The 18,034-nt window shown below is 35.5% G+C and overlaps 1 protein-coding gene across 2 annotated transcripts in view; it reads right to left on the reverse strand.

The window, feature by feature from the left end:
* CERK (ceramide kinase) overlaps nt 1-18,034 on the reverse strand; it is a 41,849-nt gene that overhangs the window by 20,858 nt on the left and 2,957 nt on the right. The window contains exons 1-6 of one of the 2 annotated variants that reach the window (XM_064422122.1): nt 14,066-14,086; nt 11,871-11,984; nt 10,564-10,686; nt 8,494-8,619; nt 7,924-7,987; nt 3,697-3,842 (exon numbers count right to left, since the gene is read on the reverse strand). In XM_064422122.1, the coding sequence (XP_064278192.1) occupies nt 3,697-3,842; nt 7,924-7,987; nt 8,494-8,619; nt 10,564-10,686; nt 11,871-11,895 (484 nt within the window). In that variant the 5' untranslated portion in view covers nt 11,896-11,984; nt 14,066-14,086. Of the gene's footprint in view, nt 1-3,696; nt 3,843-7,923; nt 7,988-8,493; nt 8,620-10,563; nt 10,687-11,870; nt 11,985-14,065; nt 14,087-18,034 lie in introns of those variants that run through there. The other variant, XM_064422121.1, reaches the window with a different exon arrangement.

Genomic DNA, 18,034 nt, shown 5'->3' on the forward strand with positions numbered 1-18,034 from the left:
TACACTCTAAATGGCAGCGATATGAGTCCAGTCACACACTCGATGTTTCTGAAGTTTGTGAATGAATCCTCCATCTTTTTCCTGTATTACATTCATACAGGAAGCCTCCACTGTCTTTGGCATTCTTAACTTTTACAGTGACACATCAACATTTTGATTATAATCATACTGCATCCTTCAATCCTAAACATTACAGAGCTGACCACCAGAACCCAGTGATCTGGATACACTAGCAGACTAAAATCAATATAGCTATTAACTTTCTGTCTATACTTTATTCAATAGTCCCAAGGGCTTAGATTTTCCCCCACAGTGGGTTGCAGACTTGATTTTTGCAATGAATGCAGTACAACACAGTACAACAACACGAAGTGTTTTTTTTCCTATCTGCGTAGATCATCAAGAATACTTAATTGATTAAGTTCTTTTAAACTAAAAAAAGAACAGCAGTTGACAGCTTTGTCCTCCTATTCTACGCCAGGAACAGCATTCTATTCTATGCAATAAGAACAGCAAATTATTTGGCTTACTCCAGAGGGTGCAATTTTAATACCAAAACACGTGGATGAAACCTCAGTGTCCAAGCTATATCAGGAATCATTCTCTGTTTTTAATTCTATGGACACATATTACTAGTCTGAATGCAGTGAGACCACACGGCTGAAAGGCCTTTTAAGGCCTAGAGGAAAAAATAACTAAACAGAGGTTTTCAGAAATACAGTACAGCTTCTAAGTACTCTTAACAGCAAATCCATTTACTATGGCAAACATTCAATTTCCACTGGCAGATTTGAAGAATGGCTGCAACTAAGAGAAATTCAGAAGATAAAACTGCCATTCAAATAGAAGTCTTTTATCCAGGTCAACAAAACCACAAATTATTTAATAAAAATGTTACATAATACATAAGAATAAATTATATTTTTTAACAATAAGATACACTAAGGAAAGAGGGTGTTGGGAAACTGACACAACTGTTCAAGGAAAAAAAAAGAGCAGGGAATTGCTCCAGAAAGCCAGAATCATGATGTACAAATAGTATTCAACATTCAAAAAAAAGAGCCTGCACAATGGAATTCTGCTATGAAATAAAGCTTATCACTGAAACGCAGTCATTTAGATGAGTGTTTTAGCATTAAATCTCTTTCATTTGTAATTTTGAACCTTTGCACAATTAAACTGTCAGTCTCTGAGCAAAGACTATCTGCCGAATTTAGTGTTTGTTTGAATACAGAAACTGTTTAATCCAACCACAACCTGCCACATTTCTCTTAACACAATGGTATCAGGAACTAAGTGATACAAAAGGTGAAAACACTGATCCACTGTCACCATACCCCAGGCTCCTGTCATCACTGAGTAAACCATCTCTATCAATCAGAAGACACCCAGAGCTTTAGATCTTTATCTCTAAACTATGGGTAGTCTTTGTTTTCAACTTCTATTAATGAGTTCCTAGGATATTTTACAAAAGGTTGGTTATAAAGAAGTAGAACACAGTGGATGAAGTTTTTTAGATGTATGATTAGTATTTCATTATTACTTTTGACTTGCATTTCAGGACTATTCATTTAGTTGTTTTTGTTTGTTTTTTTAAAAAAAAAGGTCTTAAGAATTTAACTTCTTTTTGGAACAGACTTCTTGTACTAGTGATAGAGCTAGAGTATCTGTTGGGGTCAATACATGGCTAGAAATCCATCGTATCCAGCAAAGATTAATAGAGAACAGCTTCACCATGGGCTGGAAAAATACAAACCAGAAAAAAACTCCAATTCTTGCTGCCTTAAAGGAGGGTTATGCTATTTCATACTCAATTTAAGGTCACTGTATAGATGTGTCAAGATTTGTTCAGTGACTTGACTACCTTTTTCAATAAATAAGTACTTTCCCATATATACAGTAATGGATGATTTTAAATACCATACAACAGACAAACAGATCAATACATATATTATCCTCTCTATTTCCAAACACTTAATCAACAGAACTTGAAGGCCTTACACATCATTATAAAAATTTTTGAGGGATATGAATAATGACTTGGAGAAAATATTGGAACTACAACACTCATTACAAGGCTGTACCTCATGCCAGTTCTAGGAATAGAACATACAGTATATATTCAAATAGCAAAAGGATACAGTGGACAAAACACAACAAACAAAACAAAATATGTAAGAGAAGTGACTTGATACATGCTAACAAAATTAAAATGTCAATGAAGATCATACTTTATGGGAGCAAAAGTAATGTACCCAATGAAAAAATGCATTAAGATAATGCTGAAAAAGCAAGGTTAATCTTTCCTGAGGACAAAGAAATAGCTCTTAATATATATTGAGGTTCTGGTTTTTCAATTGTATCTTCTTATGGTCACATATCATCAGTAGGCAAAATCTTCTGAAACCAGTCATGCAAGCAAAAAACCTTTAGTTCAAGAAATTTGTACAAGTAAGAAAAAGGAGGAGAAGAACACTTCGAGTTCTATTCTTGTGAAGTTCATTATACATACCAACTTTAATACAAAGCTTTAACAAATAAAATCAGAATATACTTAAATATAATAGGAGGGGATATTCACATTGTAACTTTTATATACCAAACATTTATTATACCACAAGCAGAAAAGGTTAAGCTTCTTGTAAGCAACAATTCAGAATATTTGGGTCTGGATACATTTTTCACAAAGACGAAAGGAATATAAAATTAGTCACCCACAGTTTGAGAGTACAAACGTTGTACTTCACTTGGTACAGTTCTACAACCTGAACTAAATTTTCTCAGAAGCCTTTATTTTAATTCTAACCAGAAGCTCACAATGTTTATTTCATGCCCAGTTCTTTAATTCAAAGCTCAGGCATCAGACAAGAAAAGCAAACAGCATAGAAAGGATACTGGACTGTCCCCCTGTATTCCTAGAGAGACCTCAAAATTACTGATTCTATTAGAGAGTTACAACACGTAATTCAGTCCTGTAAGAGAAAGCAAATTTGTTAATCTGCTTTTGAAGGAATCTTCAAGGACCAAATGGGCAGGATGAGGTAACAGCTGGGACACCAGATTGAAAACAGTTAGACTGATCCAAAGAATGTCTTTATGCTCAATAATAATGACAATAATCATATCAAGAAAGACCTCAGTTTGAAGAATGAGTTCTCTCAAATTACAGCAGTCAGGACTGCCTGAAAAAAGAGGGTGAAATGCTGTAGATGCCCTGTACTTGCTGCAAGAACAAATGGAAGAAAAGAGAGTCCAGGAATCTTAGCATTTGTTTGGAGTTTGCCAGACTAGCAGAAAGTTCCCATTATAATTCTAACTAAGTTAGTGGATTTGGAACTGGAAAAATATTTATCACGTAAATTTCTGTTTAGTAAATTCCACTTCTTAATGCATTTAGAAAGGTATTATTGTCAACATCTTATCTCATATTACCATACAGTAAGACACAAAAGAAAAAATAGTTATTAAATTCTGAAGTTATACATTAAGATTTGATTTCCTTTACAAAATATTCTTCCTAAAAAAATTGCATGTGATCAAAAATGTTATATGGATACAAACAGCTTTAGTTAGGTGTCTTGACAGAATATCATTGCTCAGATCTTACACTTTAGGCCTAAATTCATCAAGTTATGTATGAGGAAAAAATTTCAAGAATGAATGAATAAATTAAACTGAAAGTCAGCCCTTTCTTACCAGCAGGAATTATGCCAATCCTTATATTGCACTGGACTAACGATGCTTTGGGATTATTTTGGTCTATGCCAGAGTCCTTCTGCATTCTTCCAATGAGACCATGCATCACTTCACTGAACATGCCGTCCCCACCAACACAAACAACACTGCCAGGAAACACAAATTAGAATGCACACTAACAGTCAATAAACAACACGGCAAGTCTTCTACTTAGGGCATGCACTGGGCACACCAAAAATAGTTGTTCTATTGTCTTCCTTAATTTTTACAGGATATAGTAGCCCACAGTCAACTAGGCAATTAACAAAAAGCAGGAAAAAAAATTCAAGCTACAAAACTGCAAATGCACCTAGACATATCTGTAACATTAGGAAAAAATGCTGGAAAGCAACCTGCAAAAATCTTTGTCCTCTACTACCGTGTGCAGACAAACAAATATTAGTGGAAATTCACTATACAAATAAAACACTGAACGGGACTGTACATACAGCTTTTGAAGTACACAAAATGGAAATAGGGTACCTTTACTAAAAAGGGAAAAGTTAACATTTGCCACTTCAGGCAGAAGTGTATTTTACACTATTTAATAGAAATATACAGTAGATGAAAGCCAAACTCCAGGGAAGTGCGTGCCTGCATCTTCTTTTGAACATGCTCAGGGTCCCATCAAATTGGCAGAAGTCACTTATATCTACATAACCATTCACAACGAGACAGAGTTCTAAATGTTACCAGATGCAAAACTTGTTTCACAAATTTAATTCAGGTCAGAGCTGGTGCAGCAGCTGCACAGATCCTGAACATGTTAAAGCTCAGCAGAGGCCACAGCCAAGAACATACCAGGAAGACTCTTTTACAGCAGTATACATTTTATGAACAACAATCAAATGCACTCAGCAAGCATAAACATTCTTTAACTAAAAAAACTAATTCAAATACGAGAAATCCAGTTACATATGTAGTTCCTAGCACACAAGTCTAGGAATGTGTACTGTTATCTATAGCAATAATTTCCAACTTATAAACTAATACTCTTTCACAGCATCAGCAACAGATATTGCAGAACAAGCACTTATTTCACAAGACAAATTAATCTAATTTTTAAGTATAAATTAGTTAAATTCAGTTGTTACTGCATTTTCAGCGGATGGAAAACTTGAAAAAAAAACAGTCTTTTTTTACATGAATAGTGAGGATAGTCTTAAAAATGTGAACTCTCCAACTATAAGTTAAGACCTAGGAGACTGAGAAAGAAGGAATAAAAGGATATTTGTTTTCAATTTTTTGTAATGTTTTTCTCTTCCAATAACACTATTCCTGAATTTTAGCCTTTTATTTCTCTGCAGACTCAAAAAAATGGGCTAAAAACCCAAACATTTTCATGTCAGTTCAAGGTCAGTGTTGTCTCAGTACTGGTTTGCTCAAAGCTCCATCCAGCCTGGCCTTTAACACTTCCAGGGATGGGGAATCCATGACTTCTCTGGGCAGTCTGTTCCAGTGCCTTTCCACTTTCAGAGCAGGGAGTTTCTCCCTTAAACCTAATCTAAACCTTCCCTCATTCAGTTTAAAACTGTTCCCTCTTGTCCTGTTGTTATATGCCCTTGTAAAATGTCCCTCTCCAGCCTCCTTTTAAGTCCCCTTGAGGTACTAAAACGTGCTCTGAAGTCTCCCTGGAGCATTTCCTTCTTCAGGCTGAACAAGCTCAGCTCATCCAACCTGTCTTCACAGGAGAGGTGCTCCAGCCCTTTGATCATCTATAACAAACACTATATCCAGACTCAGAGGGGACAGTTATATGAATCTCTATACCTATCAAAGGTAAATATGATAAAAACTTCACATATGCAGTAACAACCCAACCAAATTCACAGCAAATATCAGAAGACCAATGTACAAGTCAGACATATACTTCACATGTGAAGGCCCCATGTGAAGAATGTCTGAAAGAAGCATCTTAAGAGTGATTGTTACTCGTTGGCTTTATTTTACTAGAATTTCACTTTTTAGATAGATGACAGCAAACAACATCTGCTAGAGGACTTCAGAAGCTAAGTAAACTAATTTTTTTAACAACTACGGTCCCTTCTAATCTTAGCCAGTCTATGAACTAACTCAAAAAGCAGGAAAAAACACCCAACCAGAAACAATTTTACAAAGGCCAGTGGAACAGTCATATGCATAAGAAACCACAGTCATATGTGTCACTGCTTCCAAACATGGCTATTACCTGCATGATATTACAGCATGTTCTGATTGTTCTGCTCAGTGATGTACAAAACCCTGCTATGTTGTAACCAAATGAGTATTTCAAGTAATTGTGCTTAAAGAAAAGCTGTTCTATTACTGAGCTATTAGGTGACTATATTCACTGTAAGAAATTCCTATATGGCAAAATAGGAATACCTTATTCTTGTAATGTAAAATAGGAAGAACAAACAGGAAACACACATAAGATATTTAAATCAACTGTCTAAAGTAAAACATTTAAAAAGAAGTAAAGCAATTATCATTAAGAATCCTGTATCTGCTTGCAGAATTCCATGTATGGCTTTACCAAATAGGGAATCTGGAGATGAAATGAAAAAATTCATCACTGAATGAAGGGAAAGCCACATATCAGAACCAGTCTACAGGGATAGCTGAACATGAATCAGATGCAGGAATCTAAAAAACCTTTCACTCTATGTGAGGAAAGTCAAACCTGAAGAAACACACATTTATGTGGTTCAACCATTTCTAAAATTTTCCAGATAACTACTTAATCTGTTATTTAAAAAGTAGTTTTAATTCAGGAAGTCCTTCCTAACGCCACTGTTGACCACAGAAAAAGAGTTGTACATGATGGACAAAAGTTAGGCTTGGAAAGACAGGCTGCAGATCCCAAGCAAACTGCCACTCAGGCCCAGCCCAGGAATAGAAGAATCCTACGAGTCTAAAAACATGCAGTTCTCTGGCCTATTCGTCGTCTTGGAATATTAGAGGGACCAAAAAAACACCCCAAAACAAACAAACCAACAAACAAACAAAAAATGAAAAAAATGAAAAAAAAAAAGTCTACAATGTGAGACTTGGACTCTGCCAAGAACACTTCAGATACTACTACAATTGGTTACTGCCACTTGCTGTAAAAACAATTTGCTAGGAGTGGACATGGGTTCATTTTCCTCCCTTTCTGCACTATATTGAAATTTCACCAACCATCAGTACACTTATTTCAAATCACACATCAAACGAAAAGGAAAAATAACAGCTAACTAGGTTTTTTTAGGATCAATGTTTCCCTTCCTTGAACTTCTGAAAAATTAAGAAAAATCACAGTTATAGACAGAACTGTTTATTTGAAGGCAAGCCATTTTAAAGCAGGTGAAGTCTGGGAACTCAGCCTACGAATGTAATTTCTTACTAACACCATTTCCCAACATCATGCCCTTACTCAACACAGAGTATATAGCAAAGTACCACAGTGAAAGTACTCTGAGAAGACTCAATGAGTTTTCTTTTTCCAGCTTACCAGTTTAAATGTACCTGTCAACTAGCACAAAATACAACTGTAAAATACTGCAGTTATGAGGGCTTATCTGCAAACATTTTCATGTTTTTCCAGATATGTAATTTGTTTCATGTCATGAACTGGAAACTGAAATTACTAGCATTTTTATTAAAATATTCTGCTTCTAAGCAGATTTAATAATGGAATGTAAGATCACCATTCAGTCAGGTCTTCTTTTAAAGCACTAACTATGAAACAGAAGAAATGCAAATAAATGTAGCCACGATGTAGCCACTATTGAACAGTCATATACAGCAAGAGGAACCACCTCAAACATTTCTGAACAGTCGATGTTTTTACACACAGACTGAATGCTACTGGTGCAGTGTTCTGAACTGCAAGACCACAAAACACTTCTGGATAGCTTTTGAGCTATAACAGAATGCTCAACTGAGCAGAATTAATCTAACATTCATCTTTTGAACATAAATCTCATGCAAACGTTGTTATACTATGCTCGAATGTATTGCGTTGAACAAGTTTACTGAAAGAGTTTACTTTTCTTTTTATACTCCTAAATGTGGATCTCCTACAAAAAGGAACATGCCCCAGGACTTTCAGCTGTTGCAAAAAATGCATTAGTAATGAAGGCTACCCTTTTAAATTAGAGACAGGAACAGACCAATTACATAATTACTGGCTCAAAAATAATAAAAAAGACAAGGAAAGTTACTTACCCATCATATTTATAAATATTAACTTCAAATAAGTTGTCCTTAGCATGGTTAGCATGTTCAGTTACTGTGAAGAAATAACCACATTAAAATTTATTATTAAAAACTACTATAAAGCTATAAACAATAGAATTATAAAAATAAATTAACTAATAACCATGATTCTATTACCAATGTGACTATAAAACAGCCTGTTCATTAGATGTGTCTCAAAAGATTTTTGCCAGGGAAATAGTTAAAGGAGACATACATAGTACATACAGAAAAAATATTTCAGTAAAAATTGTGCAAATGATCAATTAAGTTTTAACAGTGAAACTGAAAAAGAGAAGAAAGGCAGAATCTTTTATTTAGAACTCAAATAGCTCAGGAGCACAAGAAGTTTTATTTTAGTAAGCAGGAAGCTGATAGAAGGGTGCCATTTATCTGGCTATGTTTATTTAGAAAACATTCTCTACAATTTTCTTTAGTTTCCTTAGTGAGAAAAAGTAACAGAAAGAACTTCAGCTACTCAGGATTGTTTTAAGGAGTTCATACTATGCTTATCAAGAAATTAAAGTACTCATTACTCACTAACAACATCAGTTGATATAGAAGCCAGACTGAAGAGTGGAGCAACTTTCTGTTCATAAATCCTCTTGCCTTGTCTTTTTCCTCCATAGGGATTAATATACACAAGCAGCTGCTTTGGTCTAGACTCTGCAGTAGGGAAAACCATAGTGCACTGCTTTTGTACACAAACCAAAAAATTCATCAAGCCATACAATCCTAAACCTATTAACATCAGAGCAAGCACAGCACAATAGACTTGTAACTCTTTAACAAAGAGCTATAAAAGCCTGCTTCATTTGCTCTCTTTATTATACTGGTATCAACAGTATCGAACAAATTGTTAATAAGACAGAAGATGAAACTCAGAATCATTTCTTTTGACTCCCTATCTCACATTCTTACTTGTCATTCTTGCAGTACCTTCCCACTACACAAGTTACTCTAATTGCATGAGTATTATGGACATAGAAGATGAAAAGGGCAGCAACAGCAAAGCCACTTGTAAGTGGAGCATACATAAAAATACTTTTACATACATTTATTTAAACTTCTTTTTTTAATAACATGGCTAAAATTAATTTCCTTTCTGTGATCAAGTCACACTGAGAATGCCTCACAAAACTACATGCTGCACTGTAAGTGCTTGTCCTACAGTGTTAGCTGCCCTAAAGTGTCACCCCTTCCCCCCTCCAAAAGCACCTTTGATATTACTATCTCAAATTTGTCCAAACAGTTATGGATTTACACTAGTAGTGTCAATTAAAACAATTACTACACCTCTGTATTAACAGAGATACAAAACAGTAATGCTTGCTGCACCTAGATCATCTCCTTTTTTATGGAGCAGACAAAAACGTTAACATCTAGATTTCCTCAAATGGCATTCTAGATTATTATTTTAAAAGGACAAAATATCAGATTATTACATCAGCGCACTTTTATAACAAATCCACCCAAGCTACAGAGACTGAGTGGTTTAAATCTGCTGTACACTCAAAGCACTCTTCTGCCCATGTGAGAACATATTCCCTTTCCTGAAGGAATTTGTTACCAAAACAACTGTATTCAAATGAATTGACTGCTCAGGTCACATTTCTCACAGGTGTACTGAATGGGTGCACAAACGCCATGTTTTGAGAAAGATGTACCTTGTGTAATGTATACAAAACAAACATTAATAATGCCTCCACTGTCTGTTCAGAACAGTTTTTCTAAAATACTCATTTTTATTCTGTAAGCCTTAAGTACTTGCGTAAGTCCCACTGTAGGTGTACTTGTATCCAATCCCTTCTCCAGCTCTGTATCTCAGATGGGCCTCAGACCTACACTGTAGGGAGCTCATCCCTAGTCCTGTCTCCAGCTGTTCCACTCTGGCCTCCCTGGATGGACCCAATTACTTTATCTCAACTGGGCTGTAAATTGGACTTGTTTCTATCCCCATCCCTGCTCAGATACAGTGGGACCCTGGTCAGCAAGGCACTGCCTCTGCTATGATCACCCCAACATCCTTTCTGTCAGAGTTTCTCTGCTCCGGCTGCTTCCTGACATCTATCAAGGTATCTCTTTCCGGAATAACTCCTTCAAAGTTACTTTTAACCTCCCATGAAGTAGATGTCCAAGAGTCTCAGAAATTACTACTGAGGAACTCCTACTACATTAGACACATTTTCCTGATGACAGAGTCTGGGAAGGTGAAACGCACCCATAAATCTTCCAATTGCTACAGTCCTTGACCTCATATCGAGAGTACCTTAAATCATTAAGTTTACATCTGCCCATTACTTCTTCCAAAGCTACAGTCATTTAAAGCCTCTGCTAAGCTTCCAATCTGTCTTCATTTTGTGAAAATAATTTATATCTGGGCAAAATTATATGACACCAACAGTCCTGACTGATTAAAGCACTCAGTACAACTTCGTGAATATGTAACATAAAGTAGTGATAAGGAAATACTTAACTCTTGGCTCCGTCAATTTCTGAGCATAAGCTGCTCTTAAGAGTTTAAAAAAAGCAGATACATCAAAATAACACTGATTGATGTACAAGCCTTAAAAATGATGGTGCAAATGTTCACAGTTTATTCAAACTTACTCTGCATTTCAAGTAATTCCTTCAGCGCCTGCGTCCACTCATTACACAAGTGCTCATCAACACACCAGAATGTCGCATCACTGCACCGCCAGCGGTGATTTCGGGATTTCTTCACATAATGCACTATTTAAATTTAAAAAAAACACCAAACAAAATAAAAACCATGAGATGCTTCTGTGAAATGAAAAACACATTTTAGAAAGATCTCCAAAATACTGACCTGTAATTAACCTCCACTACACACTTCTGCAAATAACAGAAGCATTCAGAGTATGACCAGCAAATTTGTAGAGTGCAAATGAAAACACAAATAAAAACACTCGCTAACAAGAAGACACCCAAAGAATTCTTTTCAAAGAAGCCATGTCTCATCAACTTCTTATAGACATACTTCTTCAGAAGTTCACTGAGCTTACATGTTATCTGTAATAAAGTCTGCAGTACCTACACAAAAAGCCACAAGCTTAAGAAGATAAGCCACACTGACATCAACTCTCATGTAACCAACAGAATAAATTTCATTCTATAAAGCTAAAATTTGAGAAAAAAAAGATTTAGCTTTCTTATGGATTAAGACCTTATATTTACACTTTACATACAGTATCTCAAGTAATTTTTACTGGAGGACTAAATGCGAGGAAAATACAACATAAAATTTTGGCATGACATCTTTTTAGCACAGAAGTCGCCACTCTTTTCTTAAGCCAGACCCTTACTTTGTTTTAAGAATGCAGTCAATACTACAAAGTAACTTTCATGCATACATTCTGATGGTTAGGGGTAATTTAAAAGCATTTAGGACACATTCTTTCACCTCTCTCTATTTTCTAGTCAAGAAGTAGAAACAAAGTCTCCTGCAGCAGAGTCATTCGGCAGCAAAAAGACACTACAGTGACCACTCAAGACATTAGTCTGAACTTCATTAAAAAATAACTAAACACAGCATGTGATCTTAAAGGAAGAGTTTTACTTTCCAAATAAGGATCTTTAAATATAAACCAAAAGATTTTTGGTGGGGCTCCTTTTGTTTGTTTTTCATGGGACTTTTGCTTGGGTTTATTTCAGTTTGGGATTTAAAAAAAAATTTTTTGGGTGGTCTTTTTTGGGGTTTTTTGGTTGTTTTTGTTTGCTTATTTTTGTTTGGCTTGGGGATTTCTTTTGTTTTGTTTTTTTTGGATGTGGAGTTTTTTTAAACACATAATCTCTGTTAAAAAAAAACCCAAAACTTTGACAATTCCTTTTGATTCTGCCTTAAACTACCCTCACAGAATAACAATCACAAGCATCCAGAGACTTATTTGCCTTACCTGTGAAAGCATGTAGCTTTGCCATTTTTTGCCACCTGCCAATGTTACGTTGTTTCTTGTTAAACTCAGTTTCTTCTACAGCAATGATCTCGGAGATTGGTACAAAACAGTTTTCTGTATGAACACAAGATCTTACATGTTAGAATCTTCAAACATCACCTGAATGATTATTTCTATATCTAATATGATACAGACATATGATTAGAGCAGTTGCTCAATAAGCACAACCAAGAGCATAACTGGAAATTTTCTGAATATATTCAATTTTCTTTTGTCTTTAGTCAAAGCACATATTCCATGACCATCTACCAACTACCCAAAACAGTATTTTAAATGCCTATGATTTCTCAGAAAATAGGGTATTTAATGTATAAAAATATTTTTGCATGAAGCAACAAAATACAGTAATACTTATTTCAGAGTAATTAAACTGCCCCTTCTATGAGGTCTAGTCCAGACACTTGACAGTGAATAGCACAAGCTATTTCACAGAATGTGCAACTAAACCTAGAACACAGACTACAAAGGCTATTTGTTATTCTCAAGTAAGTATCTGGCTTATGAAAGAAGGGCATTCATAGGAATTCTTAAGATTTTAAATCCCACTAACCTTTAAAAGTTTAGTATCTCTTAGGAAGAGAATTCTAGATGTTATGTTTATGTACTATGAAATATTTTCCTCATATCAAGTTCAAAACTACTGTTTTTCAGAATTAAAGGCCTCTTGTTCTCAGACTATGAAACAATTTCCTCCAACCTCATTCTTTTCTCTTATAGCTCCTAAACATCATCTCAGACTTCTTAACTCCTGTCAAACTGAAGACTTTTGTCTCATTTTCATTACTGATTTCAACACTGTTCTGTTGTTACTTCACCTCAAAAAAGTGACTTAAAATGAATGCTTTGTATTTAAGTACAAGCAAGTACTCTCTGAACGCATACACCTGTATAAAAGATTTATATTATTACAATAATATAGTCTTATGTAAATAATCTCTTATATAAAAAGAATTATAATAAACTTGCTTCTTTCACATATACAAAGGGAGTGATACTAAGATATTAGACATATTAAAATACAGACAATAATACCATTGTTACTGGGGTTTATTCTACATTTCATTTTCCTCACTATCTTGCAGCAATACAATGGAAGTGGTGAGAAATGTAAAATGAGTGAAAAGTTTCCCTGACCTCTTCACAGTGATGACTTCAATTCATTTACCACTAATCCACTTTTCTTATTTTTTCCCATCCTATTTAATTGGTTTAGTCAAAAGAGTCTTTACATATTATCGCATGTGTTGACAATTTGTGGACTGCTCACTCAAGGGGTTTTGGTATTTGACATGATTTACACTCATTTAGTAATTTTGCCTTCCCTGAATTTTTTAGCATGATTCAAAAGAAATGCAGCCGTCAAACTTTACTCTGAGGTCATGTAGGAATCTGGCTGTATTTGAATGTTTCAACTTAAAAACAAATTTCACAGCTTATAATAATTGCATTTACTACACTCAAGGCATGACAGGGAAGTGCAGTAGCCACATAATGTGGTTATAAAGATCCAGAAGCAGAGATAAACTCTAAAATGTATGATACTGTATGTACTTACTGTACATACACACACGTAAGACTTATCTAGTACTGGACAGTAACAGTTATTTGGTCTTTCTAATAGAGACAAGATCTGCTAATATGATTAACCTAAACATTTATCCAAGGAAAAAGAAATACAGAGATGGAACAATAACGGAAAGTACGTACATTCTTTAATCTTTCTTTCTCAAAACTACTTATTTTTCTATTGGCTCTGCCACTGATCCATATGTCAAAATGAAAGAAAGCTTATTGCATCTATGAAAATTGCACTTCAATGGTAATTTATTTTGTTACTGGTCAAAAATATGCTATAAAACTTAGAAACTACATTTAGACCAAAATTTAAATGACAGTGCTCTAAATGACATTTTTGGAAATAGCTGTATATAGTGCATACTTACTAGCATGTATGCTGGGAGCAGCAACTGAAGTAATTGTCTTATTAGGTATTTTTTATATAATACAGCTGTCCAACTGTACAGATAGCTAATCGATTTTAAAGTACTTCCAAATCTGTATCACTGAAAGCACTTCTTTGGAGTATATACTTCAGCACACATTACACAGCTTCTATTAACCTTGAAACCACTTACAAGCTCTCCTAATTCTCTGTTCCCTCTCTTACAGTTGCATGACTGTTTTGATTTTCCAGCAAATCTCTTCACAGACACGGCAAAAAAAGAAAAAAAGTAAATATTTTTGGTTTATCCATATGTTTTTTTAATCTTATGGCACCACAGTAACAAATCTGAAAAATGGATTCCTGAAAGATGGGAGGGGAAAAAACCCCAAATGAATAAAAATGAAGAACAGATCCCACTCTCCACCTGTAAACCTTTGGTTTGGTGAAAGTCTGAGGAGTTTCTGTTCTGGGAATACCAGCTCTGCTAATTACACCCCTCAGTACTACATAGCACCATAAAAGCATCACGCAACTCCACTGTCGTGACACCACACTCCAATCTCAAGGCAGTCAAAAATCACACACTACTGAACCCAGTAATTGCAGCTGGCCAAAAGGACTCAGAGCTGTCTCAAATAACATGTGTTATTCAGAACATTCCCTACAGCTTATAACAACAGATTCTAATGTGCTTGAATAGAACTCAAGAATTTCTATCAATCCAAATACCTCTATCACTGTTTGACTTACTGCTACAGAGAATATTGTTTCATCACATTGCAAGCCAACTGCTTATCCCTCCCCCTTTTCCCCAGAAGGAGGAAGCTTTCAATGTGAAGCAGAGACCTTCAGTACAAGCACAAGAGTCCTGTTCCTATGAACACAACGCCCTCATCTGCCATTTAGTCACCAAAACTTGCCCCACAAAAAATAGTACTAACCCAGCCTCTCTTGAAGCTTCACATATGCACTAATTATAGTCCTTTCCCACAGCTACTTTTGTAGCATTTACCCTATTATCAAGTAGCATGAGACATTTATTTCACAGACATAGCATAAAGGTGTTCACTCAAAGGCCTTCAGCTTTATGTGTTTCTCCCAAAACATGGAAAACCTTACTACCACATTAACAAAACAAACACACACCAAAAAAATTGCTTATACCAGTACTACGAGATTAACATTAATGAAAAAAGGTTGAAATATGGGCTCATACAATATCAAATCAAGAACTTTACTTGGCTCAGTCCAATCTATTCAATCAAGTGGTACACAACAGCTTCTAGACAAAATTTTCACCATGGTCAATGGTTAGCACATTAGAGAAAAAGAGCTGACCATCCAGACAAGGTGGATGAAAGGGCATGGCAAAAATAAGAGTAAAAAGTTAAAAAGCCAAACAAAATATACAATGAACAGGTGACAGACTTCTCAGCACTCTGGCTGTGCCAGCCCTTACTCATGCTGGGTCACAGTGCTGTTAATCTTAACATTCTTCTAAAAAGCAAACTGATAAATCAGCAGAACACTGGATTAGATGCAAACTACTTTTCCCACATTAAGCAAGTGGGAGAGGAGGGAAAAAACCCCACAGAAACAAAACCAAGGTAAGCACATTAACAGTGGGCCTTCTTTGTGCAAAATGCAGCCAGCTGTTGGGAAGTGGGTTTTTCTGTGTTAAGAAAAGATTTTGGTGCGTCACTGCTGTCTGCCACTCCCACAGAACACTTCCTGAGTTTATGAACACTCACTCAGAACTCCAGTCAAGACTTGTTCATTCATCACTGCCAGCTATGTATCCTACAGACCAAACTTCCCCCTCACAAATGTGTCAGCTCAAGGCAACCTAGACCTATGCACAAGCACAAAAACATTGCTGATCACAGCATTTGATTTATTCATAAAACTCAGCTGAGGCCCACAGATGCAGTGGCATTTAGAATTAATTTAAACTATTAGCATATTCTCATGACTTAATATCAACAACTAAAAAGCTGGGATGTAGATTTAAAGAAAAAGTGTATTTTCAGTCACTTTGAAAACTAACTTGCTGTTAGAGCCCACATGAAGAGTCAAGCTTTCAGGTTTAAAATTTGCCTTCACCTAAAAGCAAGAGAACAGGAATACTTTCTATCAGAAGGTACATGGTATTATACCAATCACGCACTATAGAAAGCTGTGCTTAATAAACACTAGAGTAAGAGAAGGTAGGATATAGAGCAGAATCAATGACAATTCACATCCTAAAGGAGGGGGAAGAAAAAAGATATCACAATTGATTTAAGTCCTTGTCATCCAAAGACCATGATTTCACCATGTACAGCCATGTATAAGGAATTTTCCTTCTTTTATTTTAAAGTAAATCTTCAAGTACTCTGTAAACCAACAAACCAGTTTCTACTATGATCACAGAGCTACTTCACACCACATGAATCTGAATCAAATCACAGCAATCTGAACTTGGGTCAACTTAAATATTTAAATCATACCATTGAAAGTCTTCCCATTGTTTCTTCTGAACTTTCAAATAAAATTTTTCCTGCTCAGCTATGAATATTTCAATGATAAAGCAAAGAGCAAGATGTACTTATTCACCTTAAGGGGGGGAATGAATTGTTTAACGGAGTGTGCATCTCTGTTTGAATAATGTATCTCCCAGAAGACAACACACCAAAGAGGCAATGCCTGCTGCAGCAATTGCTCCCCACATCCCACTGTGTAATGCAGTTGTGGCATTGCCTATAGAGAATCATGGCTCACATTTCTGCACACGCCCACTGCCAGATGGGAATGATGGATGACAAATGACCTTGACTAAGGATGTGCCAACACTCTGCAAGCACCAGGTGCCGGACAGACCTTGCTGCCAAGCTGGCCCACCCTCAGCTAAGTACCCTGTTTATCAAAGTGAGCTTTCTTTAGAACCCACCAGGATGACAGCAGTGTTGTGAACACTAGTACTGAGGCTTGCTCAGGCCTTTGTTTTGGAAAGGACACATGGAAGAGAATCCTGAAATACAAAGGCTGAAAGAAAGCACACACCATAACGGAATGCATACAGTTCATGGTCTAGTTTGGTCATCCCCTTCATGTTTGTGCTTTAGAAAAAGAAACAAAAACCTAGAAAAATGACAGAAGAATCTCAGTCTGCATTTGTAATGCTTTTAGTACCAGGCACAATAAAACTTTAGCCAATGCTTCTGAAATACCTCTAAGTATATACATACAATATATACTCTGCTATGAATTTGGTACAAAAAGTTTTATCATGTGTTACTTGAGAAAAATCTGACTGTGCCATCAACATGAGGAAATAATAAAACAATTTAGCTGACCTGCTGGGCATATGCTATTTATGTTTAATGACTGAATCTCAGGGAAAAATGTAACAAGGTTGAAAAAGAATGTTCATCAGAAAAAATTAAGATGAAGGCATCCCTAGGAAAAAAAGATGCATAGCTGAAAGTAACAGAAAAACACACGAAAATTTACAGGTAAAGGTTTGCCATGTAAGTTCAAACATGTCTAACTATCAAAGAACAGGAAACAGGAACCTGATTACGCTGAAGAGAGAACTTGAAACTATGATGCTGTTAAACAAAGTCTAACAGTAGGAAACTGTGTTTCAGAATTTAAAAATACACCATGACTTGAACAAACATTTGATGTTTTTGTTGTTGTTGGTATCTTCCAAATAATAGCATTAAAAAGAATTCTCCTGAATTAATATTTCTGCATTTTGACAGACTAGTATTTAAATACATATATATATATAAATAGCACTGTACAGAGATGAGAAACAGAAGAATGTCCCTGTACTCTCTAAAACTGTACTTTCCTGGACAATGGGACAGTCTGTGTTGTTTCCTATCTGTTCCTGATTTTGGATGCAACAGAAAAGGTAAACATTTCAACACTTCTACAATATGCCTAGCTATAGCTCTACTTCTGTACATGTTGAAGTCTGAAAACCTTGAAAAAACATATACCAAACAATTTTTATTTATATACCTAAATTCAAGACAGTAATAAATGCTCTGAAAATAAGCAGCCTGAGTTTTTACAATTTAAAGACAACTGGTTCACTGTAATAGCTACCTACTGAACAAGAAATATAGCACTTTTATACTCCATAATTTAGTCTGTATTTAGACACAAT

Source organism: Passer domesticus, chromosome 5 (assembly GCF_036417665.1).
Source record: "Passer domesticus isolate bPasDom1 chromosome 5, bPasDom1.hap1, whole genome shotgun sequence".
NCBI lineage: Eukaryota > Metazoa > Chordata > Aves > Passeriformes > Passeridae > Passer > Passer domesticus.